This window comes from Zonotrichia leucophrys, chromosome 4, assembly GCF_028769735.1.
Source record: "Zonotrichia leucophrys gambelii isolate GWCS_2022_RI chromosome 4, RI_Zleu_2.0, whole genome shotgun sequence".
Taxonomy (NCBI): domain Eukaryota; kingdom Metazoa; phylum Chordata; class Aves; order Passeriformes; family Passerellidae; genus Zonotrichia; species Zonotrichia leucophrys.
Genome location: NC_088173.1, coordinates 42,881,646 through 42,902,479, shown reverse-complemented (window position 1 = coordinate 42,902,479; position 20,834 = coordinate 42,881,646). Strand labels below are relative to the sequence as shown.

Genomic DNA, 20,834 nt, shown 5'->3' with positions numbered 1-20,834 from the left:
AACAAAAAAGTATTAACGGCGTTTCTGCCCTCCTCATCGAACTGTCTTTTAGCAAAATGTGACAAATAGTATTGTAATATTTCTTAATATTTGTTAGCAATTTCTAACTGGGCCGGTGAGGGTAAGCCGTGGGCAAAGGAGGGATACCCCTCAGGTGACTCTATGGGCGGCTGAGGTAAAAAAAAATAAACTGACGTTAAAAAACTGCAGTTTTTTAAAGAAACCCTTGGCAGGAAGAGAGAGTCACATCCCAGTGCTCTTTATGGCAGAAGTTGCAATCCCAGGGTATCATTTTCACCCAAAAATCTGGTTATGTTTAGGTCAGTAAGAAGCCAGATTTTGGAGAGGGTGCAAGACAGGCAGCATAACCTTCAGGGATTCCCTTCTGCTGCAAGAGGAATTTGCCATCCCAAAAACCTCGCACTGCTGCAGGTAGGGCAGAAAAAAGTCTGATGACTTTCAGATTTATCACGAAAATTCAACACATAAAACAGGCTACAATCCTACACAACGCTGACTTTCCATCCAGCACGTCAGGGGTTTCAGCTGTAAGGCCTTAGGCAGCCACACTGACAGTCATTTGCTTCCCTCACCTCACATTTTTAAATGCTGAAACTGCATTTTCCACTCTGTCCTTCAGACTAAGTCAAAATGCCAGGTCAGTGCATTTCTAAGTAAATTAAAATGACACTATTTTTTTTAGGACACCTTTAAAAGCCAGTGTTTTACTGGGCAGCAGCGGTGTAATTAAAAAGCATTTCACGACTTTTGCAATTCTCCTTTTGCCTGCATTAGCCAAAGCGTTCAATGGGTCTTGGAGCACTTTGTCACAGATGCTCAGACTTAAGTTGGCCACGTAAATCAAACAGAAATACATCACTGATCTTTCTGGCACATTCTTGCTGGCACACGCATAACCTCCGTTCCCACTGCTACACTTCCTCCTGCCCACAGAACGTTTCATTTTTTAAGCGGCAAGTTAAAATTAAACCTCGGTTGCTGCAGTAGGAAACACTTGGCCAGGAGAGACGCTTATGTAACGTGCAGGCTTTATGTCTCACATGAATATTGGGCTGCTGGGGATGGCTGAGGGTCACATCAAGGGCTCTCCTCGGCCCCAGGGGCTGGCAGGGAACTGCAGCCTTACGTAAGGGGGAGGCACGGCCCTGACCTCGCCTCTGTCATCTCCCTTTATCCCGAGCGCTGCAGAGCCTCAAGAATTCCTCTGGAAGGCCCTCGGGCTGGCAAAGTGCTTCGGTCCTGGGCTGAAGTTCTTGGCTTTTCAGCACAGCTCGGTAAACACAGAGCACTGCAGCTGAAAGCGGTGCAAAAAAAAGATCACAAAATTGAGCATGGATCAGGAATACAAAAAAAGGGAAATGGTGTTTTGTTTTTAAAAATAACACAGCGTATAAATAATTTTGGAAAACATTGCAAGAGAACAGAAGGTCAATTTTTCTTGACAGCAGATTACACAGAGGTATAAGGAATGTTTCCCAGTATAAGCACTTGTCTTAGCATAACATCTGATGATTTTCTGATCAGACTAAAGAATAGCTGGAATTGATTGTTCTTAACAATAACAACCTGTTTAACATTCTTTAAGAAAAAGGCATCCTGCCAGGTAGATAAATTCTCCAAGGCAGATACATTCTTGGTCCACAGCAGTATGGAGGCATCTCCTGAGATTTCCTAGTTTTGCGGAGGCAGATTCCCTCTCCTAAGGCGACTTCATTCCACAGCAGCACTGTTAAATGCAAATTCTCTTGTCCTAGGGTGACCTTTATAGTTTCCCATAGGTGCAGAGACTCTGTTCCGACATGTAACTAGGGAAGCTCTGAGATTCCATGGAAACCTCCGTGCCAGCAGTTGCCCAACAACACGGTGCCCTCTAAAGGTAACTCTCACAAACCTGACAAGCTGCCAGAGAAGCAAACAGCAGTGGGTGTTTCTTCCTGTACTTGGGAAGCAAGTAAATCAAAGGAAAAACGGGTGCAAGATGTGCATCCCTTCATGAGATTTTTCTTTGCAGCCTGCTTGGCTCATAGAAGAATGCCCATAACATTACCTCAGTCCCTAAGATTTAGGGATCTGCTTATTCAGGAAAACAAAGCACAAAAGCCAATCTAGATAGAGAGAAGTGCTCAAGATGAATTCCTATGGTTATCTTAATTTTTTTTTCTCCTATAACATTTGCCTGCTTATTTAAAGAAGGTTTTGAAGAGAAACCTGGCAAGTAGGCCATCAAAGACTGGAATGTGAACCACTTGGGCACCAAGGTAAACATTCCTCTGAAAATGTGCATAAAACATGATTTACCTTGAAAACCCAGAAGGGTTGAGAGTGCTGCTGTCAAGAGGCTGTGCTGTTCTCAGGGCTGGAGTCTGTCATATGAAAGGCTGTCACAAGGAACAGTTTACAAAAGCATCAGCCGGCAACAAGAGGGTGACATCGAGTAGCTTGTTCGCATTTTCAAACTGGTGATAAGAAATGTTCAAGGCTTCTGATAAATGAGTGTGTTGGCAACACAGCAAGATGAAAGACTTGTGCTGGAAAACCCAGGATTGTATTTTGGGTTTGATGGTCTGCAGCTGAAATTGCAGCTCTTACTTGGTGACCCCCAGGCTACAGCTACAGGGTGCTGGAAAAGAGAGGAGCATGCTGGCTTTCATGGCTCTCATGGTCTTCCCGATCCAGCTGGGGTCCTGCTGGGCTTGGCCCATCCTCCTTCTGGATGCCTGCCTGAATACCCTGGATCTGAGCCTCCACATTCCCTCCCTGGGTTCCTCCACCGTTGGGATTTGGGATTCCAGCTTGCCTTTTCCTGCTCATTTTCCTTCATGCTAAAAATTTTTTTTCTGGCTTCAGCAGGACCTACCTTCCCCACATGTGCACTTAGAAAGCCAGTGCCAGCTCTTTCCCCCTCATCCCTCTTGGATGCAGCAATGACAGCAGGACTGTCTTCCCAGACCACCTGGAAGGTTCTGCCTGTTGAGATCTTCAAGCAGGGATGGGAGTGAGGGGCAGAAAATCATCTCTCCTGGAAAATCAGTCTCCTGGGAAGGGGTGTAAAAGGCTTGTCCATGATGAAGCCCAACCTAAAACTTTTTTATTGCAAGAATCCATGTGTGCCTTGGGCTCATCCCCACAGTGTGGACAGCAGGGCAGGGGGGGATTCCTCCCCTCTGCCCTGCTCAGGTGAGACCCCACCTGGAATGCTGCATCCAGCCCTGGGGTCCTCAGCACTGACAGGATATTGACCAGTTGGCACAAGTCCAGAAGGGGCCACCAAGGTTAGCAGAGGGAGGGAGCGCCTCTGCTGAGAGGAAAAACTGGGGAAATTAGGATGTTTCCAGCCTGGAAAAGCTGCAGGGTGACCCACTGGCGGCCTTCCAGTGCCTGAAGGGAGCCTGCAAGAAAGATGGACACTGCTTACAGGGGCCTGGAGTGACAGCACAAGGGGGAATTCACAGTGACAGAAGAGAAAGTTAGATGGGATATTGGGAAGAAATTCATCCCTGTGAGGCCCTGGCCCAGGCTGCCCAGATAACCTGTGGCTGCCCGATCCCTGAAGTTGTCATGTCCAGGATGGACGGGGAGCCTGGAGCAACCTGGTCTAGCGGCACTTGTACCTGCCCATGGCAAGCGTGGAACGGGATGATCTTTAAGTTCCGTTCCAAGCCAAGCTCTGTGACAGGAAAAGCCCGCGGTGACACCCGCCCGGCCCGGGGCACTGGGCAGAGCGGCGGGCACCCCCCAGCCCCGGGGGCAGCCGGCGGTGCCCGGGAAGCGCTTCCCGTGCAGCGCCTGCCGGGAAGGGAGGAAGGGAGGAGAAAAGGTCGTAGGGGCGGAGCCGCGATCCCCGGCATGGCCGTGGCCGCCGCTGCCCGCCGCGCTCTGTGCGCGCTGCTGCTGGGCCGGGGCCCGGCGCTGCCGCCCGCGCTGCGCCTGCCCCGGCCCGCCCCGGCCCTGCTCTCGGCCCCGGCCCCGGCCCCGCTCCGCGCCGCCCTCCGCGCATACAGCCAGGTACGGCCGCGCGAAAATGGCGGGCACCGACCCCTGCGGGAAACCGCGGCCTCCCTCCCTCACCCGGGGCTCTTCTCGTGTGTCCGCGCCAGGTCACGGATGCTCCGTCCCACGAAGGTCGCCTGTCAGAGGAGAAGCCCGCCTCACCCAAGGCGGAGAGCGACACTGTCTACCTCATCAGGGCAGAAGGATTCCCGTTCTCGTGCACCGAGGAAGATGTCCTTACCTTCTTTGATAGTATGGGTGTTCACTTTCTTGGCTAACTGTTCTGCATGCTGGTATTAGCCCATTAGCTCATGCCTGCTTAACAGAGGGAAAATATAGAGATCGTTACCAGAGAAAGATGAGGTCTTATTATTGCTGCAAATTTATTCACAACTGACACATATAAAGGGAATAATAATCAACATCCAAACTGCTGGACACTGACTAGAAGCTCATCCTTATGGTCTCTTAAATTTATTTGCACAAGTCTTTCTCTTCTTAATCAGTGTCTCCAGAGCAAAGGCAATCCAAATCAAAGTGATGCTCTTACAGGCCATTATGGCTGGCTCAAACTCCTCTCTTTTTAAGAAACTGTAGGGTTTTACTAATTAGTTCAAACTGCAGTGTTGTTTTCTGATCCTGATTCATAGCATCTACATACCTTTGTGGGGCTGATCCTCCCTACTGTCAACAGTGCTGCATCCTCCCAGGGGCCAGATGCAAGTTTTTAAATTACTTGATAGCCTGCCAAACTAAAGCAAGTCAGTGTGACGTTAGACTTCATGTTAGAAATGCAAGTGTGCTGCCCTTTGTTCTGCAGTGCTGAGGGGACGAGCCCCCAGCCCTGCAGTCAGGGCACAGAGATCCCCGTGTCTGATGCAGTGCTGTGTGTCCCTTGGTTTGCAGGCTGTAGAATTCGGAACGGCGAGAACGGGATACACTTCCTCCTAAACAGGGATGGGAGGCGCAGGGGGGATGCCTTGATCGAGCTGGAGTCCAAAGCAGACGTGCAGAGAGCCCTGGAGAAGCACCTGAGGTACATGGGCCCACGCTACGTGAAAGGTGGGTTTGGAGCAGCAGGAGTGAACATTGCAGTGGAATTTCCCAGGGAGTGAATGAGAGCTCCTTGGGTAGTGCAGAGACACGGCCGGGGAGCAGAGCAGCAGATCAGCCACCATTGGGCCAAAATGTCCTGGGCTGGCCAGGGAAAGCAGAGGGGCAGGAGCACGGAGCATGGGCTGGGGGAGGAAACAGCATGGAGCTTTGCAGGGGGGAAGGCTGCCTTAGGAGAGGGAAGGAGTGCTTGCAGAGCGCTGCCTTGCAGTGCCCTGTGGAACAGCCCTCCATGGCCGCGTTCCTTGCAGTGTTTGAGGTGCACGACAGCGACGTGGAGGGCTTGATGCGCAGCCTGCGCGACGAGTCGCAGGCCATGAGCGACGGAGTGGTGCTGCTCCGAGGCCTCCCCTTCACCTCCACCGAGGAGGACATTGCAGATTTCTTCTCAGGTAACTCAGCCTGGGCCATGCCCTTCCTTTGCCAGGCATTCACTTCCTTAAGTAGATGCTGTTGTTCCTCACGGGACAAGGCAAAACATGTGCAGCCTCAAACACCTTAAACACCCCAAGGAGTTGCTGTTCCCCAAAAGTCACACAGGCTTTCTGAGCACCTTGGAGCGTTTCCCTGCCCCTCTGACCTTGTGCAGGTCTAGCCAGGATCAGTACTTTCAGCACTATGATTTGGGGCCAGGAGGAATTAAGGAAAAAAACTACCATAATAAGACAAAATTTCAAGACCATTTGTGCTCTGGATCTACTTGTCCAGAAGCTGGATTCACTTACTTGAAACCTGAGATTGATTCATTTTTTAATTAGTCTTCTATTAAAACTGCCTTAAAGCAAAAAAATGGAGTTTAAAAAAGCTACGTAGACCATCATGACCAGTTGTTTCAGAACTATTTAGCTACCTAATTAGCTTGTCAAAAAACAGAAAAATAAGAAGGAAAAAAAAAGGACTGAGCTGTAGCACAAATTTCTGCCACGGTCAATGCTTTTTTCTCCCCTGCCTTCTCTAGGTCTGAAAATCACAGACATCGCTTTCATTTACCGGGGAGACAGAAGGACAGGAGAAGCTTTCGTGCAGTTTGCCGCTCCGGAAATGGCAGCTAAGGCCCTGCTGCGGCACAGGGAATATATGGGAAGCAGGTAGGTGCTTCCCTGGACTTCAGGGGCCAGGAGAATGTGGTGTGAGGCACCTGTGGGACTTGGAGCTTCCTGCTGGGTGAAACAGCTCCTCTCACACTCACAGTGTGATTCAGGGGGGCCTCCTAGAAAGTCTCCAGATTTTCAGGTATTCCTGAAGGCATTCTCATCCCAATGAAAAGGGGCGACAGACTCCAGAATGGGGAACACCAGATAGACACAGTCTGCCCAGGCCTCAGTGCACAGGGATCCTGTGCCTCCTTCAGACACGTGATCCTGCCAGATTCGTAGCAGGCTCCTCCATGCTTTGGGCAGTTTTGGCAGCCGCCCTCCTGCCCTACAGCCCAGTGCCCAGCACAGCCAGTGCTTCCTCTCAAGGAATGTCTGTTTGAAGCACCTGCCTGGAGTCCATTCCCAGCAGGGACTGCTGGCCAGCACTGCACCATCTCCCACCTCTTGGATGGCCACATCCCCTTGGGAACTACACCATTTTATTCAGCTGAGCCCTGTGCCACACACTTGCCACACAAGAGCCTCTTTCCTCTCAAACAGAAGCACAAGGCCACCTTTTCCCAGAGTCATAATATAATTTAGGTTAAAAAACCTTTAAGATCATTGTGTTCAGCTATTAACCTAAACACTGCCCTGCCCAGCCCCAAACCCTGTCTGTAAGCACCACATCCACACAGCTTTTAAATTAGCTGTGCTCAGAAAAGAAAACCCAAACAACCAAGGCTGCATTTCCCTGCTGAGTTTTGTGACTTCAATAATCTATAAAACTTTATCTGTACCCCACATATTAAAAGAGTTTTCCAAACCTTACCTCTCCCCCTGCACACCAACTTCCTTTTATTTCCTTGCTTCCTGTTTCCAGACTGCATTTCTTTGTGTTTGTCAATCTCCCTGCTCATACTAAAAGCAAACAGCTGCTCCACAGGCAGAATTTGATTGATTAATTACTTAATTGATTTAATAGGACTTGCCTTCTCTTGAGTAGAGCCTAATTCCAAATCTACTGTTAATTTTTTTTCTGTCAGAACAAGAGCTAACCTGACTCATCTATCTGACTCACACACCTCAATTTCCATGTGATTAGCCAAGAAATTGAGGGGTTTTCAAGTTTGCTGGCACCTGGCTCCCATCCATTATTCCTGGCTTTATCCAGAGCTGGCCTCCAGCAGCACCCAGTGCTGAGTGGGAACTCGGAGGTGCTGAGCTGTCAGCCTGTACCCGGGGTTACTTCCCTTACTCTGGCTGCTCCCTTCAGGAAGGGTGGAAGGCCCCCTCCCTTGGATGTCCGTATTTCCTTTTCATCACACTGTTCCTTTAGTGCTCTGGAAACTGCCTAATTTAACACTGCTGGTGAAATCCCATCCATTTCATAGGTATATAGAAAATTTAGGGGTCCACTGAATTGTTCCCTGTGACTGCATGCATCTTGTGGCTCTGCCTGTTCTGAGACCTGTTTTGGGGCTGGGTAGGTTGATTTGGGGTTTGTAGGAATCAGTGCAGTTTGCAGAAATGCAGCGAGGGAAAAGCAGCCCCAAAGAGAACAGTGCCAGTGAACTGAGTTAATTCTTCGGTGCCTTGGCAGGGCTCTCACCCCCAGTACCTGAGCAGGGCCAAGGCAGGACACAGCTGGAAGGAGCTTTCTCCAAGGCCTGAGTGCCAGGTGTGCCATGTGCTCTCTCCCTTTGGGCTGCAGGTACATAGAGGTGTACGTGAGCAGAAAGCACCAGATGCAGAGGCACATGCCCTACAGCAGGCAGCTGACAGCCTATTCCAGGGGCAGACGAGAGTATGAGTCCATCTCTGAAGACAGGGGCTGGAGAGACACTGGAGGCTCCCATGCCGAAGGAGAAATCAGTGAGTCTCTCCCTGTTGTGAGTGCTCCTTGAGGCCCCTTTGTGTCACCCCACATGCCCCTGGCTTGCACATGAGGGAGGGGGGCACTGCAGGCACTAGTGATGGTTTTTCCCTCTATTCCACAGAATTGAGCAGGGAAGGAACAGAAAGCTCCAGGAACGTTTCAGAGTCTGAGACTGCCTCATCACCACCACAGCATTTTGTCCACATGAGGGGTTTTCCTTCCCAAGCTAGTGCCCAGGACATAATAAATGTGAGTAACAGGCTATGGATGGAGTGTGGCTCTGTCATTACCTGTGCAAACCCTCAGGGATTGCAGGCTCTTAATTAATTGGTGTCTGCTAGTCCTCAGTGCCATGTGGCTTTGGATAGCTGTGGCCTTGGGCACAACACGGATCTGCTCCTCTCCATGAAAAAGAAAGAATTAAGGCTGGCTGGGATGTCTCAATATCTGTCACTGGGCTTGAGGAGCCCTTGAGAATCTAAAGCAAATTTCAGAGTAGCTGACTGCAGAGAAATGTTAACAGTGTACACAGAGCTGCACTGGTGTGTACAGAACACGGGTGCAGTGTGAGGACTTCTGTTCCTGGCGGGAGTTCCTATGCCAGGAGCTCACGGGGGGTGGGACAGGTGGCTGGGGGGTGCCTCATCTTCACCCAGATGGATCAAGGGAGCCTTTTGGTGCTCAGGAGCTCAGAACCCCCCCCTCCATGAGTTGGTGGGTTTTGGGAGTAAAAGCATTGAGTTTCTGGGGAATATAGTGCTTTATTATTGTTTATTTCTCACCAAGCTCTTTTCTGCTTTTCAGTTTTTTGCTCCGCTGAGGCCCACGAGGATCTTGGTGGAATATAACTCCCATGGAGATGCCACAGGAGAGGCAGATGTGCATTTTGAGAGCCACGAGGACGCAGTCGCAGCAATGGCCAAGGAGGGGTCACAGATGGGTAAGTCTGAAGAAGAGGGGGGGGTCCTACAGTACTGGGATGGAGACCGCAGGGGGCTTGGCACAGCTGGTCCAGCTGCCATTGTACGCTGTGCAGAGGGATCACTTGAGTGTGGCTTTCCAAGTTGTGATGTGCCATGGGCATTGCAGAGAAAAAAAAATCCAGTGTAACACATGCAAGTGTCTGACCTCAGCCCACCTCTCTTCCCTTGCCCAGAGTGCAGTGCCATTGAATTGTTCCTGAACAAACATCCCAAGGGACAGGAGAACTGCTAGTGACAGCAGCACAGGTTTGGTGAGCACATCCCTCTCTGTCCTTCGTGCTCTCTTTGTAGCAATGCATGCCCCAGGCTCACAACCCAAAGGGTAAAACATGGAGGGGGCTGAAGGGAACCACCCCTGGCCTGACAGCAGGTGTCCAGTGTGATCCCACAGCCTGCACCTCCAGATTCCATAGGTGCCAGTCCTGCAGCAGGAAAAGCAATTGGTCTTTTGGATGGGGTGGTGTTTGATATCACCATCAGAGAGGGTGGACAGCTTGTTCCATGAATTCCCCTCAGAAAGTGGGAATTGGGGGGTGGTGGTTGGTGCTCCCCAGGACCTGGTCCCTGTAGCAGGGAGGGCAGCCCACCCAGCCTGGGTTTGTAATCCAGGACAAGGACAAGCCCTTGGGGCAGGTTCAGGATATGCAGTCCAACCTCTCTCCTGCATCCCACGCTTCTTTGGCAGCTCCATCTGTTGATGCTTGTGCTGGGGGAATTAAACACCCCCACCCTGCGCCGCCTGTGCTGCAGCCCCACCTGAGCACGTCCTACCTGGAGTCTGGGCTATTTTACCATTGCCAAACTGCTCTATTTCATTCTAATAGAGGATTAACTGGGAATAAAATGCAGTGGGCATTGGAGAAAAAAAGGAAAACATGCACACTGAGAGAGTGAATGATATCTATTTTTCCTCTCCCTTGTTTTCAGGCCAGGCGAAGACATTCCGTGGATATGAGCGCGAAGATCAGGTCCAAGTGTCACCAGTCAGCGAGGAGGACAAGCTAAGATTAGATCAGCCTTATGTAAGAGCTTGTAATAAACGTGATGGCTGCACTGCACCAGCTGCAGTGGGAATGGCCAAGGCTCCAGCGTGGAGCAATCCAGGGCTCCAGGTGCATCAGGCTGCATTAATAAAACACCAGGATTGCCAATTAACAGCTGAGTGATCTAAGACCTCACACAGGTGCACACTCTTGCTCTGAATCCTCTCGTACCTAGAGCCCAAGAGGAATGGGATGGAAAGACCACTCAGGAGGCAGGATATGAATGATCAAGGGTTTTTTTTTTTTTGTGCAGAACAAAATTAACATCAGAAAACCTGTCCCCCCTCATTCCCAAGGTCCAGGTGTGAGCCTACCCTGGCATCACACAGAATACCTGAGCACAAAGGGAGCTGGCAGCCAGCAGAGTCCTGCTCCCACCTTCTAGATGGCCAGGCCTGTGGCAGCCACCAGTGCTGGAGGGGCGCAGCCACCTCCCTGCTTCATGGAGTTTAATCCTCTATTTCCAGTTTAATGCTTCCTCTGCATTGCCTGGGTCTTATTTTGTCCTCTGGGGATGAGTCACACTGGGGTTGGGTGCAGGGGTTCACACTGCTGGATGAGTACAGTAAGTACTCAAAAGTATTGACACTAAATTCAGTGTTTTCTCCATCCACTGCCTGTGTCTCACCCCTTCTGAGAACTCAGGAATTCACTTGAATTCCAGGCTTTTGGTATTTCGGCACTGTTTAGATTTCCTGCCCTACTTTAGGGGATATCAGCAAGGAAATGGGTCAGGAAGCTGCCGTGAGGGGCAGAAGAGTAGAAGATGGGTGGCTGAACATGCCAAGTGCTAAAAAGATGGAGGAGAGATGTTTCCTGGTAGAAAGCAGTACCAACCATGTCAGTACCTTGGCTCCAAGAGGCTTTTTAATATGGTTCCAGCCAATCTAATGACTAAGGAATTAGTCATTAGTAAGGAATTAACCACTGCCCCCTAACAACATCTGCCCAAACCCCAGTGCATTTGTCACTGCAATGCATGTCTTTTCTATGAGCTGCAGGACATTCTGTGGTCTCAGGGACTGCAGGAGGTGCCAGTAGGAAAAGGAGTAAACACTCCTGTGACAGCAGAAAGCCACCACCGCTTTTTGGACTAGCAAAATCCCTTGAAGGAACAAAGTAACAAAGAATGATGTGGCATAAACCACAAAACCTCTCAGAACTGTATGTGCAATTAAAAATTCTAACAGGTGAAAAGTGTCCCCACTTGGTTTTGATCCAACAGAAAGTGAACTGCCAAGTTTATTGTAACAATGTTTCCATGTGCGCAAGGCGGAGAGGTGGATCCAAGTGGCCCTAAACCTCCGTGTGATGGGGATTGGGCCCAGCCCCTAAAGTCCAGAGGGGCAACAGAACATTCACAGCTTGGTTTGGGGTGTCCCTGTGCAGACTAAGCCCCTGGTCAGAGCCCTGAGCCAAGGAAATGCAGGGAGGACATGTTCACTGGTGGCCCACCTGCCCTGCTCGTCACCCAGGGTTCCCAGGATGAGCCAGCCTGTCCAGGGCAAACGGGAAAGGAAAAATGGGATTTCAAGTGCAGCCAGATGTGAGGAATACCCACACTCCTGTTGGGTTTTGGGGAGCCTTTGCTCAGCAGCAGCAGACACCCACACCACACACGTGAGGGTGAGAACACTCCCGACTTCTGCATGCAGACAACAGCTCTGGTTTGGGCAGGGGCTCCCAGAGTCCTGAGACTGCTCAGGATACCTTGGGGCTACCCCGTGTGACATTCCCAATGGAATTCTCCACAGCACAGGCTGATTTAAGGGCTCAGACTGCTGTTTTAGTAACAGGAGATTCTAAACACCAAGAAGCTGCTTCCCATCCGACCTCCAAAGCACATGGGCAAAGGTCTTCACATTCCCCCTGAGCAGCTCCTGAAACACCATCGGGCACAGCCGCTGTTTGTCACCTCTGTGCCACCTGTTCCCTACAAGGGGCTGCTGGAATACTGCTGGATGAGCCGCTGGTGGCAGGGGTTGCAGACATGCTCAGGATTGATGCTGGACGGAAGGGGCAGCTCGTGCACCGAGCAGGCTTCACAGAAGGTGCCCCCACAGTTCTTGCAGATGTTCTGGAATGCAGGAAAAGGACAGAGCAAGAGTCAAGGAGAGCTCCAGGTCTTGGCATATCAACTCAGGGAAGAGCAAACACTGAGCTAAAGAAGGGGAAAAGCTGCTACGGGGGAGGAAAACCAAAACCACTGAACAGGGAACCATCACACCATCAGCATTTAACAAAATTCTGTTAAGGGCAGAGGGGCCTGCAAGGGCTCATTTCTTAGGACACCTCACCAGCAGGAATCTGATTCCATAACAAAAAGCAGAGGGAACTCACAGTCACTGGGTGTGGGAGATGGCAGGTCAAGCCCAGGACTTGCCTTTCTTTGGCTCCGGCTGCCCTCCTCCTGGCAGAGCTGGCAGATCTCAGCGTGTCCAGGCCCCGGCAGCTGCTCCTACAGCCCAAGCCAAAACCAAGAGATTCTGCTTTATACAGCTCCTGTGGCAGAGCTCGGCAGCAGCAAGGGGGGAGCTAAACATTGGGAACAAGCTGGCAGCAGTAGAAATTCCCAGTGGACAAGAGAGCACAAGGCATCCCAGTGGCTCTCTGGGGGTCTGGCTGTGCTTTGCCAGGCACATGGAGGAGAAGGAGAGGATTTTGGTCCAGCGGATTTACAGGAAAAGAGCAAAACCACCAAGAAGGAGAATCACCCACCTGCTCTTCCTGTGTGCCACTGGGTGACCTGCAAGGGAACAAGAGCATCACTTGGAGCAGGCCTTCCCTCACCAGAGCCTTTAAATAAAACAGCTGTGCTATCAGGGAATTCGCTCATCCCGTTTTTAAAACCCTCCCCAGATTTTTGAGTAGCAAAAATTGAACCTGGTTAAATGGCAAAAGGAGAAGAAGAAATTGCAAAATGCATTCAGGAGAGCAGGAAGACAGGGATCATGAACACAGGAAAGACTTTTGAGATGCTACAGCACAACAGTTTGGCTTTAAACACAGGCCTGCAGGTTTGATCCCTACCCCTGCTGTGAAATGCAGTAATAAAGCACCACAAGGCCTGTAAACCATCAACCTGACCCTCACTTGCTTAAACACTCCAGGTAAAACAGGGGTAAAAACAATCTCAGGCCTGGAAGGTTTTTAACATCTGGCAAAGCAGATTTGAACTGCTTTATGCTATTTTAAGAGGATATTTTCCTGATTAACTCATTGATTAACTCACTGATTAACTCAATGGAGAGTGCCTTGAGGGCACAGCAGAGCCCTGACAGTCAGAGCACTTCCAATGGGCTGTTCCATCCGGAGCCAAAGCCTCAGCACTGAGCTGTGCCCAGGGGCTTGGAGAACACCTTTTATCTCCTAAAACCAAATATTCAAATCCTGCAGCAAGAATCCTCTGTAATAATTCAGCTTGGAAACAAATGACCTGAACCACAATTTTACACAGCCACCTTCTTAAAATCACACTTGAAGTTCTTTCTCCAACAGCTTCTCTTTAGGAGGTCCAAATACCCTTCTCCTTTCCCTCACCAAAGATACTTTGGACATTAGTTCCAAAGGTCTTGCATTTAGCTTACCAAGGATTCTTGAGTTAGAAAAATTAGTAAACAGCAGGTTTAGATGGAAAAGAATTCAAAGATAAATGGGAGAGACACAAAGCTTTTCCCATCTGAAAGCACTGATGGCAAACAACAGAACCTGCTCCTTCCCTTTTGAGAGCTATGGAAAAGCAGCAGAGAACTCAACCAAGGGCATGAGGTTGGAAATCCTCCTTAAAAAGGGAAGTTGGACTATTCCCAACTCCCTGTTGGCACAGAAATTGGAGAGGGGGAAGCAGGACTTGGGAAGGGAGAGGCAGAGATGAGATTTGTTTCCTTCCTTACCTGTGTGGCAGGACACTGTTCTCTCTCAGTGGCTGCTTCGGTTTAGCATTTTCTTCCTGGACTTTGAGCTTCCCATCCTGCCAAAAGGAAACACTCACCCATCAGCTGCGCTAGAGGAGAACTCCAGCTCCACTCCTGTCACACTGCAAGGGGAGAACTGGCAGTGCTATTTTGGGATACTGCTCTGCCCCTCCTTGGCACAGAGAGGTATCTGGGTCCCAGTTTCTTCTGGGAGCAGCTCTCAGGGCTCTCTCTCTCTCTGTGCCTCTCAGAGGTGGGCAGGGGTCCCATGACCTCCTGTTGCCAGGAGCCACAGCCACCAGTTCTTACTTGCACAGCAGAGGCTGAGAAGGAACATGGGCTTAAGAAGTTTTGTAAAAGCTGACCAGAGACAAACCTTCCCATCCAGCAAAGAAAAGAATCCTCCTCTTCTCCCGAGCTGGGTCACAGCTGAGCCATGAGCCCTAGAGCACTTCACTGAGATTGTGTAATACTATTCAAAAAAGACAAAATGGTCTGCACCATTCAAGCAGACCAGAAAGAAGCAAGGAATTGCAGAAGCCATCTCTGTTACTGCACAATTCTCACTGCAATTCAAACTGCCTGTCCAGAGTGTATAAAAATCTTCCCAAAGCTGCTCTGGTTGTGGCACATGAACAACAATTTACTGCCTGAGAAAGCTCAGTAAAAGCAAACAAGCCCAGGGAAAGTGTACCTCAAACCCGAGCCAAAACCCAAGTCACATTACCTGTCTGAGCCAATTCTTTGGGCCTTTTTTGCTTTCTTGGCTGCGCTGGTGACTCTGAGACCATCTGTCTCTTTCCCGCCTTAGCTCCAGTTCTAGGTGGCTCCTGGAATGCCAGGTGGAATTGTGAATAAAGGACAGTCTGGGGACACTTGGCATTGACAACTGATGAGCTGTTTGACCCTTTGTTCACACCCCTAACTCAAGAGCTAAAACTGCCGCTTGGAACCCAAGGCTGCCTCACAGTGTGTTTAGCCATAATGTGTCAGGATGAAAAAACCTCCAATCCTTCATCTAATTCTGGCACCATTCAGCATCCAACTGATGCAAAACCAGACCCATTTGCCCTTGTCCTCCTGAGCTCACCCATGCACACTCAGGACCTCATACCAATTGCTGACCAAAGCCACTTTGTGCTTGGCAGAGCAGCTTTTGGAAAAAAGAAATAAAAAGCTGGGCCAGGAGGGAAGAAGGGACAAAAACCTCCATGCATCCAGCAATGCTCCCACAGAGCTCATCCCAGTGACCTTGCAACAAGCCACAGATGGGTCAAGGCTGAAGGAATGCTCTTCTCTTTTAAGGAAAGAGATTTGTCTGTGTCCCTGTCACTGCTCAAGTGATGAGGCTGCAGGGAAGAGGTGATGGCTTTTGATAAGGTCTCTGTTTGAGTTCCAGCAAAACTAAGAGCAGTTCCAACAGGGAAAAAATCTATGTTGAAGTACTGTGTGTCAGATAAGACAACCAAAATCACTGTCATTGCTCCAGCACCTTCAGTGTTTGCTCCAGGCAGAGACTTGGCTGCTCAATCCCTGCCCAGGAGCAGCAAATTGTTAATGTTAGCTTTGATTTCCCAAATATCACAGAATCACAGAAGGTTTGAGTTGCCAAGCACCTTACAGACTATCTTGTTTCACCCTGTGCCATGGGCAGGGACACCTTCCACTGCATCAGACTGCTCCCAAGCCCTGTCCAACCTGGCCTTGACCACTTCCAGAGATGTTACCAAGGACTTCCCTCCCTGGAGTTACACCTCATGCCATCTAACACACAACTTGCCTCACTTCCTTCTCCATCCCCTGCTGCCCTCTGCCACCATCCCCCCTGCTCCCCCCCTGGCCACAGCACTACCAGCCCAGAAAAGAGGTTGGAAAAGGGTCTCTTCACCGCTGCCTGGAGAGCTCTTCCACTTCCAGCTGGAGGCTGTTGATTTTGTCCCCAAACTCCTGCTTGAAGAGCCGGTTGTCCTGCAGGGCCTGCTGCCGCTCCTTCTCTGCCTGTCGCAATCTGGATTTGAGCCACATGAACTTGTGATAAAAAACAAAAGCCATGGTGGGGAGGAAGACTGAGTTTAACCAACAAATAAAAAACCCAGTGAAAAGGTAAAGCCAAAAAAAGAGAATGGTAAAAACAATGGAAAGGAGGAAAAAATGTTCAAAGCAAAGCAAAATGTAGGTGAACCAGGCAGAAGCTCTCATTTTCAAATAGTTTTTATTCTATCACTACAGTTTACAGCCATTAGATGAGAAACAGAAAACATCACTTTTATCCAGATTCGAAGCAAACCTCAAGTACACAGAATTTTAAGTCCAATTGGAGTTTAATGTACGTTACATTTTGGCTTTGCACAGGTAACTGGAACTTGGAACATAGGTAGTAGCTACTCTACTGAGAATTAGTGCATATTCCTGGTCTGTCCCATGGATGGACACTTGGGCTCAAGCCCCAAGCATCAGTACACCACCACATTGCCACTTGGGGCCTGACATCAGAAGCAGCCAGATCCTTAAATCTGTCTGACTGCAGCACAGATCTCACCATCCAACCCCCTGTTCCTACAGCAGAACTGTGCCAAGGGGCAGGGGCTTCCCACCCTAACCAGCTGTTGACACTCCTTGATCAAAGCTTCCACCTTTCCCTTAGGATTACTGGTTCTGCAGGGAGTTAGGATGAGTTTCTAGTAGCAGGTTACTGAGGGGTGAGTTTATAGGTTCAAGCATGCAGCTTGGGCATAGCAGGGAAGTTCCCAGCAGGGCTGTGCTGGGAGCCTGGAGAACAAGGGCTTGTCACATTTGCCAGCCACAGCCCCCAGGAGCACTGTCCCACAGGTCAGAGGGAGGACTGGCACCAAAGAACCACTACAGGCATCTCACCACAGCAAAAAACCCTTACTCGACACAGAAACTCCCCAAATCCAACCTTCCAAAAGAGAAAATACCTTGAGGAGCACTTACAAACCTAAAACCTGCCAGAGGCCAGCACAGGAACTTCAGTGATCAGAGAATGTTAGTTTATAATAGTTCAGGCTACAGTTACTTCAGATTTTGCACCTGGGTTTTAAACTGACAATTATTTTTCCTATTAAGAGGCATTTCTAAGCTTTAGCTCTTGTTCCATTAGCAAATTCCATTTGTTTTGAGCAAAGCAAACTCACAAGAAAATGCAACAAGTGTAAAAGGCAACTCTTCAGCCACCAACTACTTGGACAAGTAAACTGCAAGGACCAAATTTCCATCTCCACTCCCCACTGCTGCACACTGGGTTCCTTCTCCTTTTTTTGAATGTGTTTTTGCTTCCTTTAAACAAAGATCAGATTATTTTTTAGAAAACTGGTAACTTCCCTTTCTGGGAAGGGGAGAGACCTCCCAAAACACCTCTCCTCCACTTCCTTTGGTCAGGAAGGACCACAGGGTTCATCTGGAGGGATTCCTGGCAGAGGTAGAAGCAATGCAAAGAGAAGGAGGTTTCCACTGAACTTACCACTCTATCATGTTACTCTAAGACACCTATAGCTACTAATTCTGGACACATGAAGTTGAAAGGAATAAGGATAAGTCCCCACCCTCCCCCCAGGTCCCTAAGGCAGAATCCAGGCAGGCTGGTTACGGGAGGGCCGGTGTTCCCGGTGCCGGGCCAGCGTCGCGCCTGCTCTGCTCGGACTCGGGGCTGAACCCACGGAACAGAAGAGAACAGGGAATGGCTTGGGGCACGCACACAACTACTGTCAACAACTTCCAGGGATGCATTTCTCATCTACTTCACAAAAGGGCAATACAGAGAAGGAGCTGACTGTCCCGAGCTGGCCACGGCCCCGTGCTGCCACAGGCGGTGACGGCAGCGGCCGGGCACGGCCACCTCGGCCACTCCTGGGGCGCTCTCGGGCCAGCTCCTTGGTACTGGTAAATGGCAGGGCTGGGGATCCTTATACCTGACTACATCTTGGCAGAAAAACTCACTGATTTTAAAAACTCAGCAAATTCCAAATCAACTTTGGGTGACAATTAACATTTGAACAGTTGCTTTTAGCAATTCTCAAGTTCTCTCCTCATAAATGAGTTCTGATGTCAGAGCTGTGAGGTGGCCAGACATAAAAATGTCTAATGATGCTTCTGGATCAGTTTGTTTGCTGCACTATTTAAGGTTTTTGCCTGTTTCACCAAATCCTTTTCACTGTATAAGTAAGTCAGAATGAGGATGATGAGAAAACAGAAAAAAATAGGAACAGCAAGAGAAAAAGAACACATGAATTAGATGAGTAGGTATCAGGAAATATTTTCAAACACAAACTTGTTTTAAAGAAAATCACCCTGTCTACAGAAACCCTGAAATGAGAGCACCCAATGGAGTGCAATGCACTGCTCATTAACCAGGTCCCAGAGGTGCTTACTCCCACTGCTCCCCTCAGGCAGCTCTGTCTAGCAGAGCACTGGGACTCTCCCCTGGCCCATTCTGGATCCATGGGACACTACACTAAAGGACATACCAGTGGATCCTGGCTCAGGTTTCCTGTCTTACCTTTGTTCCAGCTGTTTGATGGTGGCAGCCATCTGATTTGTTTTTTCTTCCAAGCGGCTGTTTAATTCAGTCTTCTGTTTCACTCCCATGTCTGAACTCTGGGAAAAGGAGCAGTGGGAGTTGGTGTAAGGAGTTGTTAATCCCAGATAAACCCCCATCAATCATTTGGCACACAAAACAACAGGGCAAAAGGTAAAGAGGCAGTAAAAAGTGCTGGAAAATCAAATGCCAGGTCAGTATTGCAAGGACAAATGTCTTGCCGTAGAGGTGCAGGCTCCATCTGGACCCTGCAACAGGGCAATGCCACCATCCATAAAGCTTCCTGCATATGGAAAATGCATGATGCAGTGCCTGCCAATACCCAGTATCTTAATATAATTCAGCTGCTTTGAACAAAGCCATTGGCTCAAGGAGAGCAGAAGCAACTCTTTCCAGCTGGCAAGTTGATTTTGGGATGTATTCTGAGCATTGGGTTGCTGTTTGGAGTCTGCTTGTCACCCCACGAGTCACACCAGGGGCCCTGCACACCAGACTCTGCTGGAACACAAGCTCCCACGGCTCTATTCACACCACAAAACCACCCAAAATGCTTTCCCTGTCTCTCACACAAATTTCTGGACCATGATGGATTTTTGTTCAGAAGAAACTGTCTTCACCTTTACCCTCCACCATGTTCCCATGTTCTCACAGAAAGACAGGAGTGCACTGCACAGCCTGTGACCCTTACACACCCAGTACCTCTCCAACAGGCAGGAGGAATAAATACACAGCAGCTCTCACTTCCACCTGGAATTCCCCGCATTTCCACAGCTCCCTACCTGCAGCTTGAAAGACAGTTCATGCTTTAGAGCCCTGAGATCGTCCAGCTGCTGCCTGAGTGCCACCAGTGCATCCTGCTTTTCACAGACATCCTTCTCCAGCATCTTCATGGCCAGCTCCATCTCCTGCCGCATCCCGATCTGTGCCTCCAGCTCCTTCTCTACATCCTGGAACACAAGGAGCCCTCAGCATCTCCAGGAGCTGCCCTCATGACGCAGGGGTATCCACCCTTCCCTTCTGCCTACGCAGTCCCTACCCACAAGCGTGCTGCTGCCACAGCTTCAGAGTCACACGTCGGACACGTGCCTTAAGGAGAATAACTCCCCAGTTTTCAGGCCAGTATTACAGCCAGGTGTGCAGCATGGCTAGCAGAGAGTCAGGGAATTCTGCATGGGCCTGTCTTTAGGATGGAGGGGTCTAAGGAAAGATTTTATTTCCCAAAGCAGAAATTATTTCCTTAATACCGTCAGGCCAGGCATTTTTCTCCCCACGCATGTATTGAACAAGAGCTCAGCAGGGCCGTGACCATCCGCAGCCCTGTGGGGAGAGCCCCGAGCCCCCCAGTCCTCACCAGGCGCAGCTGAGTCTCCTCCTTGAGCTGCTTCCGCGCCTCAGTCAGTGCCTGCCCGTCAGCACTTCTGTCCTTGGTGGCCTGAGGTAACAGACACAGTTCACTTGGTATTATTGGGTACTGCCAGCCCTCACTTGACCTCATTACTGGCTTCTCCCCAACACTTGGAATTCTGCAATAATTCAGGACAAACCAGCACAACTCCGATTTCCTGATTTGCCTGTCCCCCCACACAGTAAGTCTCCCTCCCTCCCCTGACGCCTTGCCCAGTGAGCTGTAAGCTGTGGGAGCTCCCGGCTCCACACACGCTCCCTGCTCCATCCCTATGGGCAGGCAGGACTCCCTGTGGCAGGGCCCATCTGTTCCCTCTGCACAGGGCCCACCTGCCATTCCCCTAATCCCCTGGGGGGTTTGTCTGAGACAGGCAAGGAAACGAACTCTGTTCCAAACCAGGCATTCAGGCTGGGCCTGCCCCAGGGCTCAGCCATCACACACAAACACAGCCACACACACACACACCAACCTTCCGGCTGGACTCCAGGATGTAGGAGCTTTCCTCCTTAACCCGCTCCATCTCTTCCTGCAGTGTAATGATCCTGTTGTTGGCAACTGCAAGCTGGGAACAGAACACAATAGTTAATGCACAAAAAACACACTTGGCTTGTTTTTTTTCTCTCCTGACCCCAGCAGATGAGGAAGATTTGGCTGGAAACAGAGGATGAGCAGCACACAGCATCCTTAGGGACGAGACACCTGGCCCAGAGGAATTCCCAGGGATGACAGCACTGCAGAGCAACAGATTAATGTAAGTGTTTGGTCAAAGGCAAAAGGAACTTCAGAAACCCCTTCTGGCTTTGGAACTCACACACAGGAGCAGCTCAGAGACATTCCAAGGCATCAGCCATGCTG

General features: G+C 49.9%; 2 protein-coding genes across 12 annotated transcripts in view; one reads left to right on the top strand and one right to left on the bottom strand.

The window, feature by feature from the left end:
- Window positions 1-3,867: 3,867 nt before the first annotated feature.
- On the top strand, window positions 3,868-10,236 carry GRSF1 (G-rich RNA sequence binding factor 1). 2 transcript variants are annotated; one of them, XM_064711384.1, is made up of 10 exons: window positions 3,868-4,026; window positions 4,119-4,263; window positions 4,918-5,073; window positions 5,376-5,516; window positions 6,083-6,212; window positions 7,915-8,075; window positions 8,201-8,328; window positions 8,884-9,019; window positions 9,236-9,308; window positions 9,990-10,236. In XM_064711384.1, exons 1-9 carry the CDS (start codon window positions 3,868-3,870, stop codon window positions 9,292-9,294), a joined length of 1,215 nt encoding a protein of 404 aa, XP_064567454.1. In that variant the 3' UTR covers window positions 9,295-9,308; window positions 9,990-10,236. The 2 variants fall into 2 exon arrangements, with proteins under 2 accessions (XP_064567454.1, XP_064567453.1); XM_064711383.1 differs by having other exon boundaries at window positions 9,236-9,313.
- An 87-nt stretch (window positions 10,237-10,323) lies between these two features.
- RUFY3 (RUN and FYVE domain containing 3) overlaps window positions 10,324-20,834 on the bottom strand; it is a 31,135-nt gene continuing 20,624 nt past the window's right edge. For 6 of the 10 annotated variants that reach the window (XM_064711378.1, XM_064711377.1, XM_064711372.1 and 3 more), the window contains 10 exons: window positions 20,449-20,541; window positions 19,926-20,006; window positions 19,354-19,521; window positions 18,536-18,633; window positions 15,908-16,027; window positions 14,747-14,849; window positions 13,999-14,075; window positions 12,824-12,851; window positions 12,489-12,563; window positions 10,324-12,182 (listed from right to left, as the gene is read on the bottom strand). In XM_064711378.1, the coding sequence (XP_064567448.1) occupies window positions 12,039-12,182; window positions 12,489-12,563; window positions 12,824-12,851; window positions 13,999-14,075; window positions 14,747-14,849; window positions 15,908-16,027; window positions 18,536-18,633; window positions 19,354-19,521; window positions 19,926-20,006; window positions 20,449-20,541 (987 nt within the window). In that variant the 3' untranslated portion in view covers window positions 10,324-12,038. Of the gene's footprint in view, window positions 12,183-12,445; window positions 12,564-12,823; window positions 12,852-13,998; window positions 14,076-14,746; window positions 14,850-15,907; window positions 16,028-16,214; window positions 18,191-18,535; window positions 18,634-19,353; window positions 19,522-19,925; window positions 20,007-20,448; window positions 20,542-20,834 lie in introns of those variants that run through there. The other 4 variants (XM_064711379.1, XM_064711380.1, XM_064711382.1 and 1 more) reach the window with 2 other exon arrangements.

What these genes read in the sequence shown, in the direction of transcription:
- GRSF1 (XM_064711384.1), top strand. Translation starts at nt 3,868, where the DNA reads ATGGCCGTGGCCGCCGCTGCCCGCCGCGCTCTGTGCGCGCTGCTGCTG. An exon ending in TGTCCTTACCTTCTTTGATA is followed by an intron (nt 4,264 to 4,917) that starts GTATGGGTGTTC and finishes CTTGGTTTGCAG; the next exon opens with GCTGTAGAATTCGGAACGGC. An exon ending in AGGGAATATATGGGAAGCAG is followed by an intron (nt 6,213 to 7,914) that starts GTAGGTGCTTCC and finishes TTTGGGCTGCAG; the next exon opens with GTACATAGAGGTGTACGTGA.